The 17,259-nt window shown below is 38.1% G+C and overlaps 1 protein-coding gene across 2 annotated transcripts; it reads left to right on the top strand.

The window, feature by feature from the left end:
- The first annotated feature begins 231 nt into the window (after window positions 1-231).
- On the top strand, window positions 232-16,919 carry LOC131167757 (probable protein S-acyltransferase 7). Of its 2 annotated transcripts, XM_058126634.1 has the most exons (5): window positions 232-592; window positions 9,223-9,405; window positions 14,350-14,646; window positions 15,606-15,839; window positions 15,932-16,919. In XM_058126634.1, exons 1-5 carry the CDS (start codon window positions 494-496, stop codon window positions 16,469-16,471), a joined length of 1,353 nt encoding a protein of 450 aa, XP_057982617.1. In that variant the 5' UTR covers window positions 232-493; the 3' UTR covers window positions 16,472-16,919. The 2 variants fall into 2 exon arrangements, with proteins under 2 accessions (XP_057982617.1, XP_057982618.1); XM_058126635.1 differs by lacking the exon at window positions 9,223-9,405 and having other exon boundaries at window positions 236-592.
- Window positions 16,920-17,259: the final 340 nt, after the last annotated feature.

The following is a 17,259-nucleotide window of genomic DNA, read 5'->3' as shown; positions in this document are numbered from 1 at the left end:
AAAATTAAATACTATTTTGGATGGTTGAATAAATAATGAAAATTTTATTTTTTAATTTTTATTTGTAATTATAATTGATATTGCTCTTTTTATTTATTTGCTTTATCCTTATAATTAAAAAAAAAAGCAGCCCACCAACCCGACCCGGTCAGTTGAAGACACCGTCCAATGGAAATTCGCCACGTCACCCATCCATCGCCACCAGGACCATGTCGCGGTGGGAGAATCTCTGACTCTCTGCATTAATCCAATCGGTGAAGAAAGTGAAAGTGAAAGAACAAGTTCTCTCCCTGCTCCTTCTGCGATGGATTACCGATAGCGTAACCGCCAAAAAAGTTGTCGCCGATCTCTCCGTACCGTCCCGCCGGCGACGCCTTGCCGGAACCCTAGCTGACCCCCTCTCCTGTTTTTCTTCTCACTGTGTTCTGTTCTGCTTCTCCGACTTCTAATAGTTGGTACTTTATTGCTGTGCGAGAGAGAGAGGGGGGGAGAGATGTACGTGGTTCCTCCACCTCAGAGATCCGGGTCGAATTCCGGATCTATAGACGGGTCGGAAGTGTTAAGGATTTATCAGACCTGGAAAGGCAGCAATGTAAGCTCTATAGTCTTGTTTTAGGGCTTTTTTTGGCTGATGCTTCTCCAATTTCGTTTTTTTTTTTTTTTGGTTTTTTTCTGGAAAATTATGATTCTTGTTTATTTATTTTTTTAATCTTTTCGTTTTTTCATGCGATATTCTTGTTCTATGAATTGTTCTTATTTCAATTTTTGTGGCATATAATTATCGTTAATAGCCTTGTAAGAAGCACGAATATGATAGTTAAAAGCAAGAAAACCACTTTCAGAATGCTAAGGATTTTACTTTATTTGTTAGTTGTCTGCATTTGGTGCAAGAAACGGCCAAACAAAAGGGTTTTCACATGATTTTGTACAGAAATTCGAGAAGATTAGGGTGGAAAGTGCGGGTTTTGGTTTGATTGATCATGAACTTTGTGAGGAACAATCTGTTGTTTATCTTTGCAGTTTTACCTGGTCAGATTCAATGATCCATATTAAGTTGTCAGATCTGTTTCTGTGTGATTCTTACAAACAACACATAAAAGCATAAAAGCCCGAAGTTGTATTTATTTTGAAAATAGTGACACAGCAAGAAAAACAATTCAGAAACAATACATCAAAGCAATAGAAATGTGATTTAGGAAATGCTGATTGATAACTTAATATCAGGTTCTCCTGTCTGTGTTTGTGTTTTAGTTTGCTGGTTTTAGGACATGGTGTGAATGGTAATAAATTCAAATGATCTAATAATTCATTCATTCATAGAAGTAATTTTATGGTCATTCTGTGCATTGGGATTATGTTATTCTGATTAATTTTAGTCTATTAGGATCTGAATGCTGGACTAATTTCTAGATTGGATTTTGGCTGAAGGAGCATCATCTTAAATTATTTTAGCTTGCATAGAGCCTCTGTGGAGACTATTTAATTGTGCTGAGTAAGGAACAGTTTTGTCACTGGTAAAATTAAAATAAGAATTGTCACCCTCCATCTATCAATTTCTGTTTAGTAAATTTAATGTGCACTAATGAGGGAGGGGGGATTTGATGCTCTGTCTTCACTAGATTTGCTTGGTTTTTAACCTCCATGTGAACCTGACGATAACTTTCTGAATTTATTTTTTCTTCAGTGGGGTGAGTGAGTTCATTTTGCAAGCAGATGATGCTAGCTTGCTGGCTCCATAAATGAGTTGGTAGGGAGTAGGGTTACCACTCTTAGACATTCTTATCGATAGCTTACTCAATTTTTTTCTACTTGAATTTGAATAATATTGATTCCTTATGCGTGGTATTGGTAAATATAGAACATCTTTTTGGTTCTTTCGCCAGACAATGGGGAAAAAGTTTCTTTTGAGATCTGACACTACCCTTGAAAGAATGGGTCTTCCTACTGAAATGAGGAAATCATATTGATGTAGGACAAGAAGCAACACCTTGGGAAGAGCCATGTTGGAGAATAATTAAGAAGAATTGGGTTAAGGGATTGTTGGGTTTAATTAGTAGCTTATTATGTATTTAGTTTAATTAGTATAATATTATGTGTATTTTGGGGGCTTGTTTGTAATATTTGTGTAAGTATGGGTATGTTTGTAATGCCATGTAATTTTTTATGTATGTGTGTAATTTCATGTTTTTAGAGGCTTTCATAAAAATAGTGTGTGAAAAAGCCATGATGCAGGCAGTTGTTCATGGATTTGAATTGTTGATTGAACGTGAGTTCCCCCCTTGGTATCTCGGTATCTCCTCTCTCCCCCCTTCCCCTTCCTTCCTCTCTTCTAATTTCTCAATGGCCGCAGGACCTTGATGTGTTGTTCCTGCATCTGCTGGTATGAGAGCCCAACTTCGATCTCCATTCTTCCATTTCAATCCCCATTGCCCCCTTCTCTCATCTTCTGCCCTGTTCTTCTCCCTCTCTTCTTCTTCTTTCCTTCTCTCCTTTGTTTTGTAACTTCTCGCTCCTTATCTGCAGCTTCTTTTTCTTTCTTCTCTTCTTGTTCTCTAGATTTCAGTCCACCCATTCTCCGTCCCTTTTCTCCTCGTCTTCTTCTTCCTTTTTTTTTCCCTCTATTTTGTTCTCTCACTCTCTGTTTTGTTTCCCCCCCTTCTTCTTCTTCTTCCATTATCTACTTAAATCTCTCCTTCTCTGTTACTCTCTCATCTCATCATTTCAATACTGAAAACCCACCGAAAGGCAGTTTCTGAACTTTTTCTGAAATTCCAGCCGTGTTCCCATTTGCTCAAACACTACTTTCCAGCCACCACTCTGCAACACCACACACACCATCAAAGATGGAACACCCCGATTCCCCTTCCCCTACAATTTCATCACCTTCTGATCACCGGAACAGTCTCACATACCAGCCAAAAGGATTCCAGCCATTGGCCTTAAAGAATCCCTGGTGTCTTTTGTTTTTCTCATCACATCATCACCACCACTGTGCTCTCCACCCACTGATCTACACTCGCCAAAAGTTTCATCGCCGGAATCTCGCTGCCAGCAACTCACGTGCCCCATGTGCCGGAAAAGCACGTGAGAAAGTCTCCCAGAGTCTTCTGCAATTTCGTGTCTAGTGAGAAATTGCCTGTAGCTACGATAGTTTGGGTTTTCTCCATGATAATTAGATCTGCAGCTTGACTTTGATTGCGGACATAAGCAAGCGCAATAATTTGGCGCAAAACCCTAGAAATTGTTGCTGCCAGCATAAAAAAATCAGGTTTTGTTGCTGTAATTTGTGAGTTTTCTTTGTGAATTTGTTTCATTTCAGCAGGATAATCAATATCAAGGTGAATTGAAGATAGTTTTTTTGGGAAATTGGGAGTAAGGCCTATGGGATTGTGTTAAAAGGCTGTTGGTGATATGAAGATGCAGCATATACCTATGCATAAATTCAGCAACATGGTGACAAATTCTAGGACAAAGGAGTGCCATTTATCATACCTTGGGCACGATTTCAAGCTCTTCAACACCTTTCTCAAATGTGGAGGAAAGGTTTGCAAAATCATTATTGATGGAAGATGTCCAATGAATGTGGTTTCTATAAATGGATTTTCTCGAATGGAGCTTCATTTGGAAAATGGAACCTCACCCAGAGCCTTATGAGATGTGTTAGGTTGATAACTCTGTTTTACATGCTTATGAAAGATGTTTGGTTCCCATCCAAATAGGTGAATTTTTGGCTAATGTTTGGTGTAAACTTTGTAATATCCTACCTATGAAGATTGGCCTTGTACCCCTTGGTTCTCCTTGGGTTGATGATTTGGGTGACTCAAGGGCTTGAGAATACATATGTATTCCACTATAATGGGAAGAAAATCGTTTCGAAATCTGCTCTACCAATTAACCTAGATAAAGAATCAGTCACATTTACTCAACTTGAAAACATTACAACCAAGGAAATGCATATGTTTGAAGACATCTAAAGTCTTTCAAACATTCCTATCGTTGAGTTTGTCATCCCTGATATGTCCATTTATGTTAATTCTCAGCTTAAGTCTATGGTGCTGCCAATGGAACGTGGTTTATTTTCTTATTCAAGCACTGGATTTTGAAGACTCCAAGTTTGCTTCTCCCTTTTGATTCTCCTACATTTCAAAATTTGAGGCCGAATTTTTTCTTACTAGGGGAAGGTTGATTAGGACAAGAAGCAAGACTTTGGGAAGAGCCATGTTGGAGAACAATTAAGAAGGATTGGGTTATGGGTTGTTGGGTTTAATTAGTAGTTTATTATGTATTTAGTTTAATTTAGTATATTATTATGTGTATTTTGAGGGTTTGTTTGTTATATTTGTGTAAAGTATGGGTATGTTTGTAATACAATGTAATTTAAGGGGTATGTGTGTAATTTCATGTGTTTAGAGGCTTTCTTATAAATAGTGTGTGAAAGCCATGATGTAGGCAGTTGTTGATGCATTTGAATTGCTGATTGAACTTGAGTTCCCCCTTGGTATCTCCTCTCTCCTCCCTTCCCCTCCCTTCCTCTCTTCTAATTTCTCCATGGCTGTAGACGATATTGCCCCTGCATCACATGTGCATATTCAAGGAGGCACCGTTGTTCCTTGTTATGATGGAGAGTTCATGTGTTGAATGCGCATGGTTTCAAAAATTTTGTTGATAGGTATCAGGATTTGCTGTTGGTCTTTGATTTTTTGTTTAGTAATGTCAGAGTTAATTGCATCCATGACTACATAGCACTAGTCTAAAACTTTTTTTTTCCCCAAAATATTCTACATAGAAATTTTTTCCTTAATTAGGCAGTGAAGCTAGTGTAATGATTTCTTAAATGTATTAGTCAGCTGGACTTATTAATTCTTATATCCATTAGTTTTTATTTTAATTTATTGCTTGCACCTTGCTCAACTGCATCAATTCTGAATTTCTTGTCTTGTGGTAATCTGGCTACTGGAACTGCATCTTAAAACATAGTTTTAATCCATAATTTTTTATTATTAATTTGACCTATCATTCTTGCCATTCAAAACTGCATCAACTCCACGAACTTCTTGTTTTGTGCTTACTTGGCCGTTGGCAATTTGTCCTCAAATATAGGTTTGTTGGTACTCTCTAATCTAACACAAGTGTAGCTGTTCTTATTGCTTAGAAGCTTCCCCTAGTTTTTTATTAGATGTCTTTGGTAGCATAGCACTTCTTCTGGATGGATTTTTCTTTTATGATGAGATGTCTTAGGGATTGTTCGGTACGAGTTATAGAAATGTACTTTTATAAAAAAATTACTAAATTTGATAAATGCTGATAATAATAAGTAATGGATTCGAGAAGTGCTCAATGTCACTTATACCTACTATTTGGTTGTCTCTAAAATAATTGTTGATAATAAGTGCTGGCAAAATAAATGATATTTGGAAACACACTTTTTTTATAAGTGTTGTTTGACTATGTTATAATAGTAATATAAGTATGTTATTTGTCACTTTATTTAGACCTGGCAAAATGGATAAAAATCCATTAATCCGAACCGTATCCGACCTGTTTTAACCGACTCATAATCATCTGTTTGCTAAATGAGTCGAATATGAGTTTTCATTTTTATATCCGCCCCCTTAGCGGGTCGGGTCGAGTTTATCCGGCGGATATCTGCCAACTCGCTTACATTATTAAATATTAATTAACCCATAAAAGCCCATTGCCCTACCCGCTATAGTATACTAAGCCAGCCAGCCCAGCCAACTGCAGCACTCCCCAAAGGCCCAAGTGCCCACATGGCCCGCACGCGGCAAACTCCTCTCGGGTCTCAGCCCCTCCCACTCCTAGAGTCCCAAGCTCCCAGCCCCATTCGACCATTCCCAATTCCCATTCAAAAAAAGCCCTAGCCAAGTAGCAAACAGAGAGACTTGAGAATTGAGATTTTGAGCCTCAGCCAACAGAGACTCAGAGAAGGAGAACCAGTCGGCGGCCGTACGAGAGACAAGAGAGTGAGAGGCCCCTCTTCTTCGACCCTTCGAAGCCCTCTACCCTCCGAGTCTTCGACCCTTCAAAGCGCCTCTGCCCTCCGAGTCCCCGACCCTTCGTGAGTCTCTTCGATCCTTTGAACCAGCAGGAGCTTCGTGAGTTCTTCTTCAACGCTTCGAACCAGCAAGACCTTTATTTAGAACCGGCGGGTGTTCTTCATCTCTTCTATCCGAGGGGGCTTCAAAACTCAGAAGGTAGTCCCGACTCGAGCTCCACTCGTTATGCCTTTCAGTGCTTTCACCATTGTGTTTGTGTCTTCACATGCCGACATTCGACAACATTGATATATATATATATATATATATATATATATTTGTTTTTGTCAAAATATTATGATCAAGAATTGAAAAACATAAGCATATAATAATTAGTGAATATATGCATGTATGATTAATGATTTTAAACTTACTGACTACTGGCCATTGGGAGTCTAGGATGTCCATTTCAAGGCCTATAATCTCCAGAAGAGTGAAGCCATCCATGTCCAGTATCCACCATTTTGACTTCTGTTATCACAGATTCACAATATGGAACTCGACGAGTTCAATGGATAGACAATCAACCAACACAATCAGTAGTGTTTATAAGCTTTGGGAGTAGAACTGCCATGTCAAAGGAGCAAATAAAAGAACTAGGAGACGCGTTGGAGAGAAGCAATTGCAAATTCTTGTGGGTTCTTAAGACCAGTAAAGTTGATAAAGATGACAAGGAAGAAATAATAGAGTTGCTAGGAAGCTCGTTTTTGGAGAGAACCAAGAACAAAGGGGTTGTGGTTCAGGGGTGGGTGAACCAGGAGGAATAAAGTGGAGCTGCAGCAGCTGCTATGGAAGCTGCTATGGAAATTAAAATTTTGTATATATATATATATATATATATATATGTATTATAGTATTTTGTATATGGTAAAATTTTGTAGAAGGCCTAACTAGTTAATTGAGCATCATAGAATAGCAACAAATTTCCTACCACAAAATTCAAGACTTGCAGTTGCAAAACTTCACTGGGGAAATTTCTTCAAAATATTCTCTCTTTTATGAGGAAAAATTGTACTATCATATTTATACAAGTATTTTCCACTTTTTCATTGATAAATTAATGGGTATAGCTGTAACCAACTGAATTACTAATTTGAAATCTTTTTTCAAACAATTAACAAGGCAGTAAATATTTGAAATTTGGAAAAACAAACTAATGTTCAAGTTGGTGGAGGCTAGTGAAAATATGAATTTTTAGGTCTATGCCAATACTTCTAGCAACTACATTATTTGATAGTTTTATTTTGAGAGATTCACACGATTTGAAAATAGTTGTATTTAAAGAAACTCACATGCTTTAAGAACAATTATAATGTTTAGATTTTATACTCACACAAGTCATACGGTTTGAGTTTCTATTTTGAGTTGGATTGGGATTAATTTATTACGTTTTATTGCTTACAGTTTTACTTGCATGAATCAGGAGTTGTTAATTAGTATAAATGATTGAATGATTGGTATAGTTACTAAAAAAGTTAATACACAAACTAATCGCAAGTTATCGTATACAATTTAAATTATTATGACAAAAAAAATTATTAATAAAATTATATTTGAGAATGGCGGATTATCCGCCCATCCGTCATGAATTATCCGACCCGAAACCACCTAATCTGCCACTTAAACGAGTCGAATATGGATTATGATTTTTTCACCCGATAATCCGCTTTATCTGCCATGGATAAACCAACTCGATCTGCTTTGCCAGGTCTAACTTTATTAATATATTATAATATTATAACAAAATATCTTAAATTATAGTAACATTGTTAATTAAAATTTTCTAATTAATTTTTTAGTTAACATTTTAAATATTATGTAAAATTTAATTAATTTTTTATGTTAATTAACATTTTTAATTTAAATTTTAATGTTTTATATTAAATAGGCTACATATGATTATTATTTTCTAATTAATAATAATATTATGAGCAAAAGACACTGACCTCCTTGGAGGTTTGACAAAAAGACATTGACTTTTCCTGAGACTTTAAAAATTCTAGAAACTTTCCTTGAGGTTTCAAGAATTCCAGGAATTTATCCTGAGATTTACTAAAAAGACACAAACCTCTCATCAAAAGACTTATTTTTCTGTGAAACATAAGGAGAGGTTTGTGTCCTTTTGGAAAACCTCAGGGGAGGTTTGTGGCATTTTTTGAAACCTCAAGGAAGATCTGTATCACATTTGAAATCTCAGAGGAGGTCAATGGAATTTTTGAAACCTTAGGGGAGGTCCTTGTCTTTTTTTCAAACCTCAGGGAAAGTGAGTGTCTTTTGCCCTAATATTATTAATATATGTTTTTTTAATTACTAGTTTTATAATATCATTAATTTATAATCAATAAAATAAAAATTTATTAATCAGATGGAGGAAAGAGAGGTTGGCGTCTGGTATTGTGTGGTGGTAAAGGAGTAGGAAGCAGCAGCATAAAGAGGAGGCAGCTAGCAAGGGCGGGTGAGGGCAGAGTGGCAGACCAGAAGGAGAAGGCTGCAGCATGAGGATGTGGAGGAAAGACCTGTGCATGACAGGTCACTTGAGAGAGAGGAAGAGAGGGGAGGAAGTTGTCCAAAATTTACAGAATCACCATTAGAAGTGATAAAAGTTAAAAGTTTGCCACCACCTCTCTATGGTAACTTCTTATAAATGGCCAAAAAGCAATCCTACTTCTTGAAAGGTGCTTATTTTTTCCCCAAGAAAGTGGTTTTGAGGAAGTTGTAGTTTGGGGTGAAATGGGGGTGGATCTATTATCTCGATTTGTTACTTGTTTTGTTACTGGATTGACTTTGGTGGATTTTTATATGTATAAAAGGTCATTTTATCGGACAAAGAACGGTTTCTTATTTTTGTATTATGGTTGTTCTGTATAACTTTGGCTTGAATTATTACTCTAAAAAAACTTCAGTTACTATAAAGAGATTCAGCTAACTTCAATTCTTTTGCAATAAGTGCGTGTTTTTGTGCAAGCCAAACAGTATCCTTTTGCATGAGTACTTATTTTAAGTAATGAGTAATGTGTTTTTTAAAGTGTTTCCCGGGGCTTCGATCTTTGAGGTTTGTTTGTTTGTTTGTTTGTTTGTTTGTTTATCTGTTTGTGTGTGGAGATACAAAGAAAATATTTTCATCCTTTATGCAAATTTAATTATTTATCACATTGCTATTTTGCAGAAATTTTTTCTTCAGGGGAGGTTTATATTCGGACCAGATGTAAGATCGCTGGCACTCACTATATGCCTTATTGTTGCCCCAGTCACCATTTTCTGTGTCTTTATTGCCAGAAAACTAATGGATGATTTTTCTGATGACTGGGGAGTATCAATAATGGTTGTTGCTGTTGTATTCACCCTTTATGTGAGTCTCTTTCTCTCTCTCACTCATTCACTCACTCACACATGCATGCATGCACATGTGCACATACACATGCACACACGCATGGGCACACACAAACATGCATGCATTCACGCACATATGAGCACATGCACAAGCTCTTTGCTAGTCTTCTAGCATCTGAGACTGGAATAGTGAATAGGGGCATGAAATAGTCGCTAGACTTGCTAACTTGCTCTTGATTAAGGTTAGCCTGCCACCCTTTCTAGTGCTTCTTCCTTCCTGAGAGTGTTCTTTAGCATCTTTCACCATGGTGTCCAAGTAGATGTGGCCTGTTGCCTCCAAAGGAAGGCCCAAGTGGGAAGTTGGAAGCTTTCCAACTGTGCACTAGGAGCGGCTCTGAGTTTCCCACTACGTCAACAGGAATCATCTTGCAATTTTTTAGCATGTGCCTTAAGCCCTAAGATTATAGGAGTGTCACCACACGAAAATGCTTTTTAAATAACAAAGTTGCTCCTCATCTACCCCACAAAAAATCATGTTGTTGTCCACATGGGATCAGGTGCAAAACTTCCATAGCAGAGTTTCCGTTTAGCCAACCTGGATGCCCTTTGAGAAATCTCCCTCAACCGAATCTGTCACCATTCTCTTCTGTGACTTGTATGAGCAAGTATAGAGAATTGGATGGTTCTGTTTTAGCTCTCCTGAGCTTGAGAAGATCCTTTAAAGGGTTCCATTAATCAGGACAGAGAACCTGGGAGACCTAGAATCTGATCCACTGCCTTCACCTTCCTCCAAAGCCCATCCTACCCAATATATAGTCCAAAAAATCCCATCAAACATGAGTGCAGCCCTTCTCAATATCCAGCTTTCAAATTAAACTTGGTTCTTCACTCCCAGATCTTGTATCCCAGCTTCCGCAGGGAATAGCTTCTGAAGGAGGAAGTTCAACTTGGTCAAAAGGGATTCAGTGTCCTCCCATGGTGCTGAGAATAAGATACCTTCTGGCTGCAGGTTTGCAACAGAGCTCTCTGGGGGAAACATCTCTAGAGCTTTGCTGTTGGAAATATATAGTTGTGCAGAAATTTGGCTTACTGCCCACAGGGCTGGTTCTCTAAGTAAAATTATCTTATCGCATGGATGTGGAAAAGGGATAACGAGTGGGAAACAGAGTTTTCCTGAGTCATTCGCTTCATGTTAGAACCAAGTTTTGTTTAGATGTTTGGCATGGGGATGCTGCTTTGGAAGATACTACCTTTAAAGATTTCTTCAATTGCGCCTCACCACCACCACACCAAGTACAGATCTGATCCTTTCCTACCACCACATGCTGGATCTGCTTGAAGACTTCCTGAGCATCTTTCATCTTCACCTCTCTCTGCTGCCACCACCTGCCTCCACGATCACTGATCTGGCTTCCTTCCTTTGTCTTTGCCACCAATATCTCCTTCGTTTTTGCCTTTAGAATCAATTTGGAAATCTCTAACCACCTCAAAAAACCCATTCTCAAAATTTTGTCATTCGTCACCTTTTGCGACACCTGGGACGACCAAAAATTTCATTCCTTTCCACCCCAGCCCTAACTCCAGAAACTTCTTTATTAGGCAAATAGACATCCAATGCTGCACAGCGCACACTGGCATTGGAGTGCTTCGGAAACCATTCCTAACTGACTGGAATTGATAAGCCATTTGAACATTTAGTGGTGGCTCCAGGAAATCTCACCCACCTATTGCATAATTCATTTTGTTCTAGAACGAACAAATAAGGACTCCTCAGATAAAAGGTTTCCTTCATCTGGATAGAACTTGCGCTTCTCCTGTCTTCTTCTAGCGATTCCACAGCTAGTCCTTTGTGAGAGAAGAAGGGAGGTCGCGCGCGCGTGCACGAGAGAGTGTATCTCATAGAAATAAAAAGTTCGCCTTATTATTTTTACCTGGTAACAATATAAAATATCATTGCCTTCTCTATCATGCTAGTCATTGTGCACAACTCGAAGTGCATTTCTCGCTCAAAGATGATTGGGACGAATTTCTCTACCATAAGATGCCTCGTAAGATTTCACTTTTTTACTGGAGCTTGCCTATGAATCTCAAGTGTATGAACTCAATTATGGATTAACACAATGAGGTGAACCAAAGGAGGGGACAGAGCCTTAGAAGGGCTTTGGCCTTAGGACGAGATGTGGTATGTCATGAGGCAAGTCAGGTCTTAGCCTGAAAGAGAGGGTTAAGAACCATGGCTTTTGCAAACAGCATGCGGCGCTGCTGAATGAGATCACCAATTGTTTGTGAATCTGGGAGATCTCACTGAATTGAATATTATTCGGTTAACTGAAATTAACTGACATTAACAATAGGCACATATCCCATTACTGCTGGAATTCCTGCTAAAATTGAATTTTTCTGGAAAATGCAATTGTAATATTCATACCCAGTGCTGTAATATTCTTCATTCCCATAGCCCATTCTGTGACCAATCACACAGAGGAAATAGAATAAGGGATGCACATAAACCAAGATTACCTTCAAATCTTGAGATTGGAGTGCCGATGGAATTGTTGGCATTAGCGATGGTGACTCACAACTGGCGTTGGAGGTGGAGGAGGAAGAACTAAGGAGGATCAGAGGACTGGAGGATATTCAAGACAGAGCTTGAGTAGGTCCAGTAGGAGCAGCTGAGCGCGGCAAGGCAGCAAGCAGTGGAGGGGGTGGAAGGAGCTGTGACTGTGCTAGGACTTGGGGTCTTGTGATTTGGGTTTTCTGATGTTGATTGAGCCTTTGAGGAAGGTCAAAGGACTGAAGGGGCAGTGGGAGTTTTACTGTAAATTGCACACACACACACACACACACACACACACACATATATATATATATATATATATATTTTCAGATAACCGAATTAACTGACTGAATATATATATATATATATATATATATATATCTTAACCCCAACCGATAACTGAACACCGAACTTATGAAGTGTAAAACTGAACCTACTGAAGTTAAAATCCTTACTGAACTGACTTAACCAAACTTTTTTCAGTTCAGTTGGTTAATTCAGTTTTCCACTGAACAATGCTCTGGCCTATTTGTAGAGGCCAAAATGTTTTTTAAATCAAGCAGGTCTTTAGCTTTCTTAGGGGCTTTTTCTCGGACTTGGTGATATTGCATTACCAATCACCATTGTTATAACTTTGTGTTTAATAGAAGGGCTCCAGTTTGTGGAAGGTTCTCTTCTGTCATCTAAAAGATTATAATGGAAATGGAGCTGCCAACAGATTTTTAGTTCTGCTTTTCAATACTTTTTATGGAGCTTACATTTTTTGGGGACTTTTCTTTTTGGGGGGTGGGCTTTGGGTTCTCTCTTTGGTAGGGTACATCATGAACATGGTATTTTATGGAATCATCTAATGTAGGATGGGATGCAGGTCATTGGTTGGGATAATCTATGACCCAATTTGGAGACAGATTTCAAATAATAAGGTCAAGGGACTGTTGGGTCTCAACAACCCAAATATGTTTAGTTATTAGTAGTTATTATGTGTGTTTAGTCTAATTTGTATTGGGCTTATGTGTATTTGGGTTTTTTTTGTAATAGAAGTGTCTATAAAGGCTTATGATTTCTTGTATATTTGTCTTTCCTATGAATTAGACAGGTTGTGAATTTGAATTGGAGAGAGTTAAATGTTTCTTTCCCTCGTATCTCCTTCTTTGCTCTCTCGTCTCCTTCCCCTTCTCCTTCTCCTTCTTCTCCTTCTCCTTCTCCTTCCTTCTTCCTCATCTTGTCCTCTCCTCTCTTTTATTTCTCTCCCTGTTCTCTCTCACTGCTTTTTTTAGAAGCTACATTTGTTCAACTACTAGGATAAATGACCAAAGTACAAGGTTGTTTGTGACAAATCACCCAAACCTTAAAAATGTCTTCATTTCCTTCAACCTTGTAGGAAGAGAGGATAGGACGAAGTACTAAACAATCTCCTACATAGATAACACAATGAGAGTGCCATATTGTAGCATGCTGCTAAATGTTAACAAAATTTTCGAAGATTTTGATTTCTCTGAATTTCATGTTTGATGTTCTTTGTGGGTACTTGATGATTAAGATCTTATGACATTTAAGAGCTGTGCAAGTATGGTGGGGACAGGGCATGTACCTTTTTTTTTTGCTTTAAACAATTATTTTCATTTGTAAATCTTATGGTATTGGTGACTTCGTATATTTACTAAATTCTAATTTAGTAAAATATAAATGATCAAAGGGGTTTCTTGCTGCTACAATGAAATAGTTGTAATAAAGGCTTAGTTGTTTTGTAGAATTTTTTGCAGTCATTGGTTAATCTTAAGATACTGGTTTAACTTATTTTTCAGGAGATTTGCCTTCAGAAAGAATATGTGCATATTATTTGTTTATAGTTATTTGACCTCAATATATTCTCCTTATTTGCTTCCCAATATTGAGACTGACATGCACTGCATTATTGGGAAAAAAAAAAAGTGACATTTTGGCAAATTTGCAAGAATTGTACTATTTTTGGATGATGAATTTGCAGTGCACTCCTTCGGGTCTGGAAGTCCTTATCTTGATTGATACATCCATAAAAGATCAGGCCAATCAATGCCTCAGAGTCACTGATTTAGGCATTTTTGGTGCATGCAATGTGGAAGAAGAGTGCATACTATATTACAACAGTAGGGATTTGGACACGAAGTGCTTGTGCCAACTACTTAAATTGCTTTGATTGACAGAGTCTTTTTTGGATAGGATAGCAGATAGGGCTACAGTTGGCCCAAAGAAAGTACTTATTTACACATTTTTCCTTGATGCAGCATGCATATCAGCATCTGCATGTTTATATTTTTATGGGCATACTTAACCTCTCATTAAACACACAATTTCTTTGTCGAAGAAAAATTACTGGGAATTTCTGCATTCTTGAACACAAATTGTTAAATACATTCTACATCTCAGGATTTAGTTCTCCTCTTCCTAACCTCTGGAAGAGATCCTGGTATAATTCCTCGCAATGCACACCCTCCAGAGCCTGAAGGCTATGATGCAAGTGCAGAAGTTGGAGGTGGCCAAACACCACAGTTACGCTTGCCTCGCATTAAGGAAGTGGAGGTCAATGGGATTACTGTGAAGATCAAGTATTGCGACACCTGCATGCTCTATAGACCTCCTCGCTGCTCTCACTGTTCAATTTGCAATAACTGTGTGGAACGATTTGATCACCACTGCCCTTGGGTCGGGCAGTGTATTGGGCTGGTAAGCTATCCGTTCTTTATATCATTTATATGCTGGCAATATTTGAAGATACAGCACTGGTTTTACACATTCTTGTCTCTGTTGTCTTATGATAATTGAAAGATGTTGAGTTCTTGGATGGGTAATTGATGAACATATGGTTGTATTTGTTTCAACTTTGTGCACTAGGGATGTAATAGTTCAATTCGGTTCAGTTTTATCCAACACTGATGACCAATTCAAACTAATTGGTTTTTTAAAATTTATAGACCAAAACCAGACTGAAAACCAACAGTTCAGTAACATACCAACCCATTTGTATGCTAACTTTGCCACATTTTCAAAGAAAATGAAGTTAATGATTGGAAAATATACAATTAAATAAATATATGAACATGAAATATGAAATAACTGTTGAAACCCACTTTCTGCACGTGTTGAAAATAACATTTGTTTTTCTTTTTTTCTGAAACTAAAGCCAAAACTTGGTATTTATGAAATCAAAAACTGAAACTGGAAACCGAACCCTGATGTAGAGCGTTTCAGCTGCTGTCTGTTTTCAGTTTCACTCCCATTGTGCACTGTGAAGTCCCTGTTTGTCCTGAAGAATGATAGGGCTCAAATGCAGTGAACTTGAATTCATTTCTATAATGGGTACTGTATCGTTACTGTTGATTCGATAATTTCTCATTGTATAAGCATTTTTTCATGTGCCGGGAACCACCTTTGGTACTAGATGGCCCAAGCATGGTTTAGTCTTCACATCAACCCTGGATGAGCTTGAGCTACTATCATTGGATATGGTTTAACTCTTGAAATGTTGTTATAATTAAGAGTTGACACTGCTCTTTGCACTGGGTGTGAAAAATTTCTTGCAGTTGTTCATAAACATTTTCTGAGGTTATCTTCACCCACATGCCATATTCTGTTTGAATTTATGGACAAAGCATGAATATGAGAACTCACTATTCTGGATGCAGCGGAACTATCGGTTCTTCTTCATGTTCGTATTCTCGACTACTCTTCTTTGTATATATGTTTTTGCCTTCTGCTGGATCTACATTAGAAGGATCATGGAAGCAGAGGAAACAACAATTTGGAAAGCAATGACCAAGACTCCTGCCTCTATTGTGCTAATAATATACACTTTCATCTCTGTGTGGTTTGTTGGTGGCTTAACTGCCTTCCATTTATACCTTATCAGTACAAATCAGGTAATGGATCCATTTTTCTCTTGCTGCCAAAAATTCTGTCCTGCTACTGTTATAACCTTTTAAAATGAGAGAGCGCTCTTTCCTGCTTGCAGACTACTTATGAGAATTTTAGATATCGATATGATAGGCGTGCCAACCCCTACAACAAAGGAGTAGTGCAGAACTTTGGGGAGATATTCTGTGCTGGTGTTCCCCCATCCAAGAACAACTTCAGGGCAAAGGTGCCTAGGGAACCTGGGTTACCAGCTCGATCGGTTGGTGGGGGTTTTATCAGTCCAAACATGGGAAAAGCCGTGGAAGATATTGAAGTGGGCAGAAAAACTGTGTGGGGAGATATGGTGGCCGGTGCAGATCCTCGCGAAGGACAGATTTCCAACAATGATGGTTTGAACATCAAGGATGGTGGAATGGGCGAATTGTCCCCAGAGATAAGGACTACCGTGGATGAGGGAGACCGTCCTGGAATTCATCCAAGACGCTCTAGTTGGGGAAGGAAGAGTGGTAGCTGGGAAATGTCACCTGAAGTTATAGCTTTGGCAGCTCGAGTAGGGGAATCGAATCGCTCAGGAGGTGGCAGCAGCAGTAGCAGCAACTTGGCGGCCGGGAACCGGCATGTGGACTCAAAGCCGTGACAGAATAGCCAGAAACTGGAAAGGCAAAGATTAATTCGATTGCTGGATTTGGAGTTTGGACAGTCGAAGCCTGGGTCTTCTTCACGTTATTTTTTCTTGCAGGATATAGCCGGATTTGCTTTCACAGGGTGTTTCCGAAGTAATGGTTTGGCTATTGTGGTTTTAGGGAAAGAATGGTTGTTGTGTTCCAAGAGGGTTTTCTTTGTTTTTGGGTTTCGATTTTCATTTGGGGAGGTTTTTTTCAGTCCTGATATTATATTTGCATTTGTGGAATTAGTAGCAGCTAGTGTCTAATTGTTCCGACTTCCACTGACAAAGTTGTACATGGAAATGGTTAAATGGAATCTCTTTGCTTTGCCTTGGGAGTGGGCTGGGATCACTGAAATTGGGTTGTCTAAAGCGGTGCATCCCCTAACCCTAGAAATTTTATTGATGAAAAAATTTCATCTCTTCACCTCTTCTTTCCCATTAAGCATACTTTACTTTTTAGGTGGATGGTTATCATAAAACACAAAGTGATATTTGAAATTTTGAAATTTTGAAATTGTGTTAGATTTGGATAAAGTGTAAAATAAGATTATATTGAAATTTATTCAAATTCATTAAAATCCAAATTCAAGGCTGAAATGAAATACAGCATAAAATAGATAAGTTCAGTTTGTAAAAAAGAAATGTTGTGAAAGTAACAACTTGTAAAGCTCATATGGTGATGACTTGTGAGAGTATAACTATAATGAATTATGCGTCATATATTATCATCAAGCTGGAAAATGACAAATAGCCAAACA

Source organism: Malania oleifera, chromosome 11 (assembly GCF_029873635.1).
Source record: "Malania oleifera isolate guangnan ecotype guangnan chromosome 11, ASM2987363v1, whole genome shotgun sequence".
NCBI classification, from domain to species: domain Eukaryota; kingdom Viridiplantae; phylum Streptophyta; class Magnoliopsida; order Santalales; family Ximeniaceae; genus Malania; species Malania oleifera.
The sequence above is the reverse complement of the archived record's forward strand: the minus strand, read 5'-3'. Positions and strand labels throughout refer to the sequence as shown.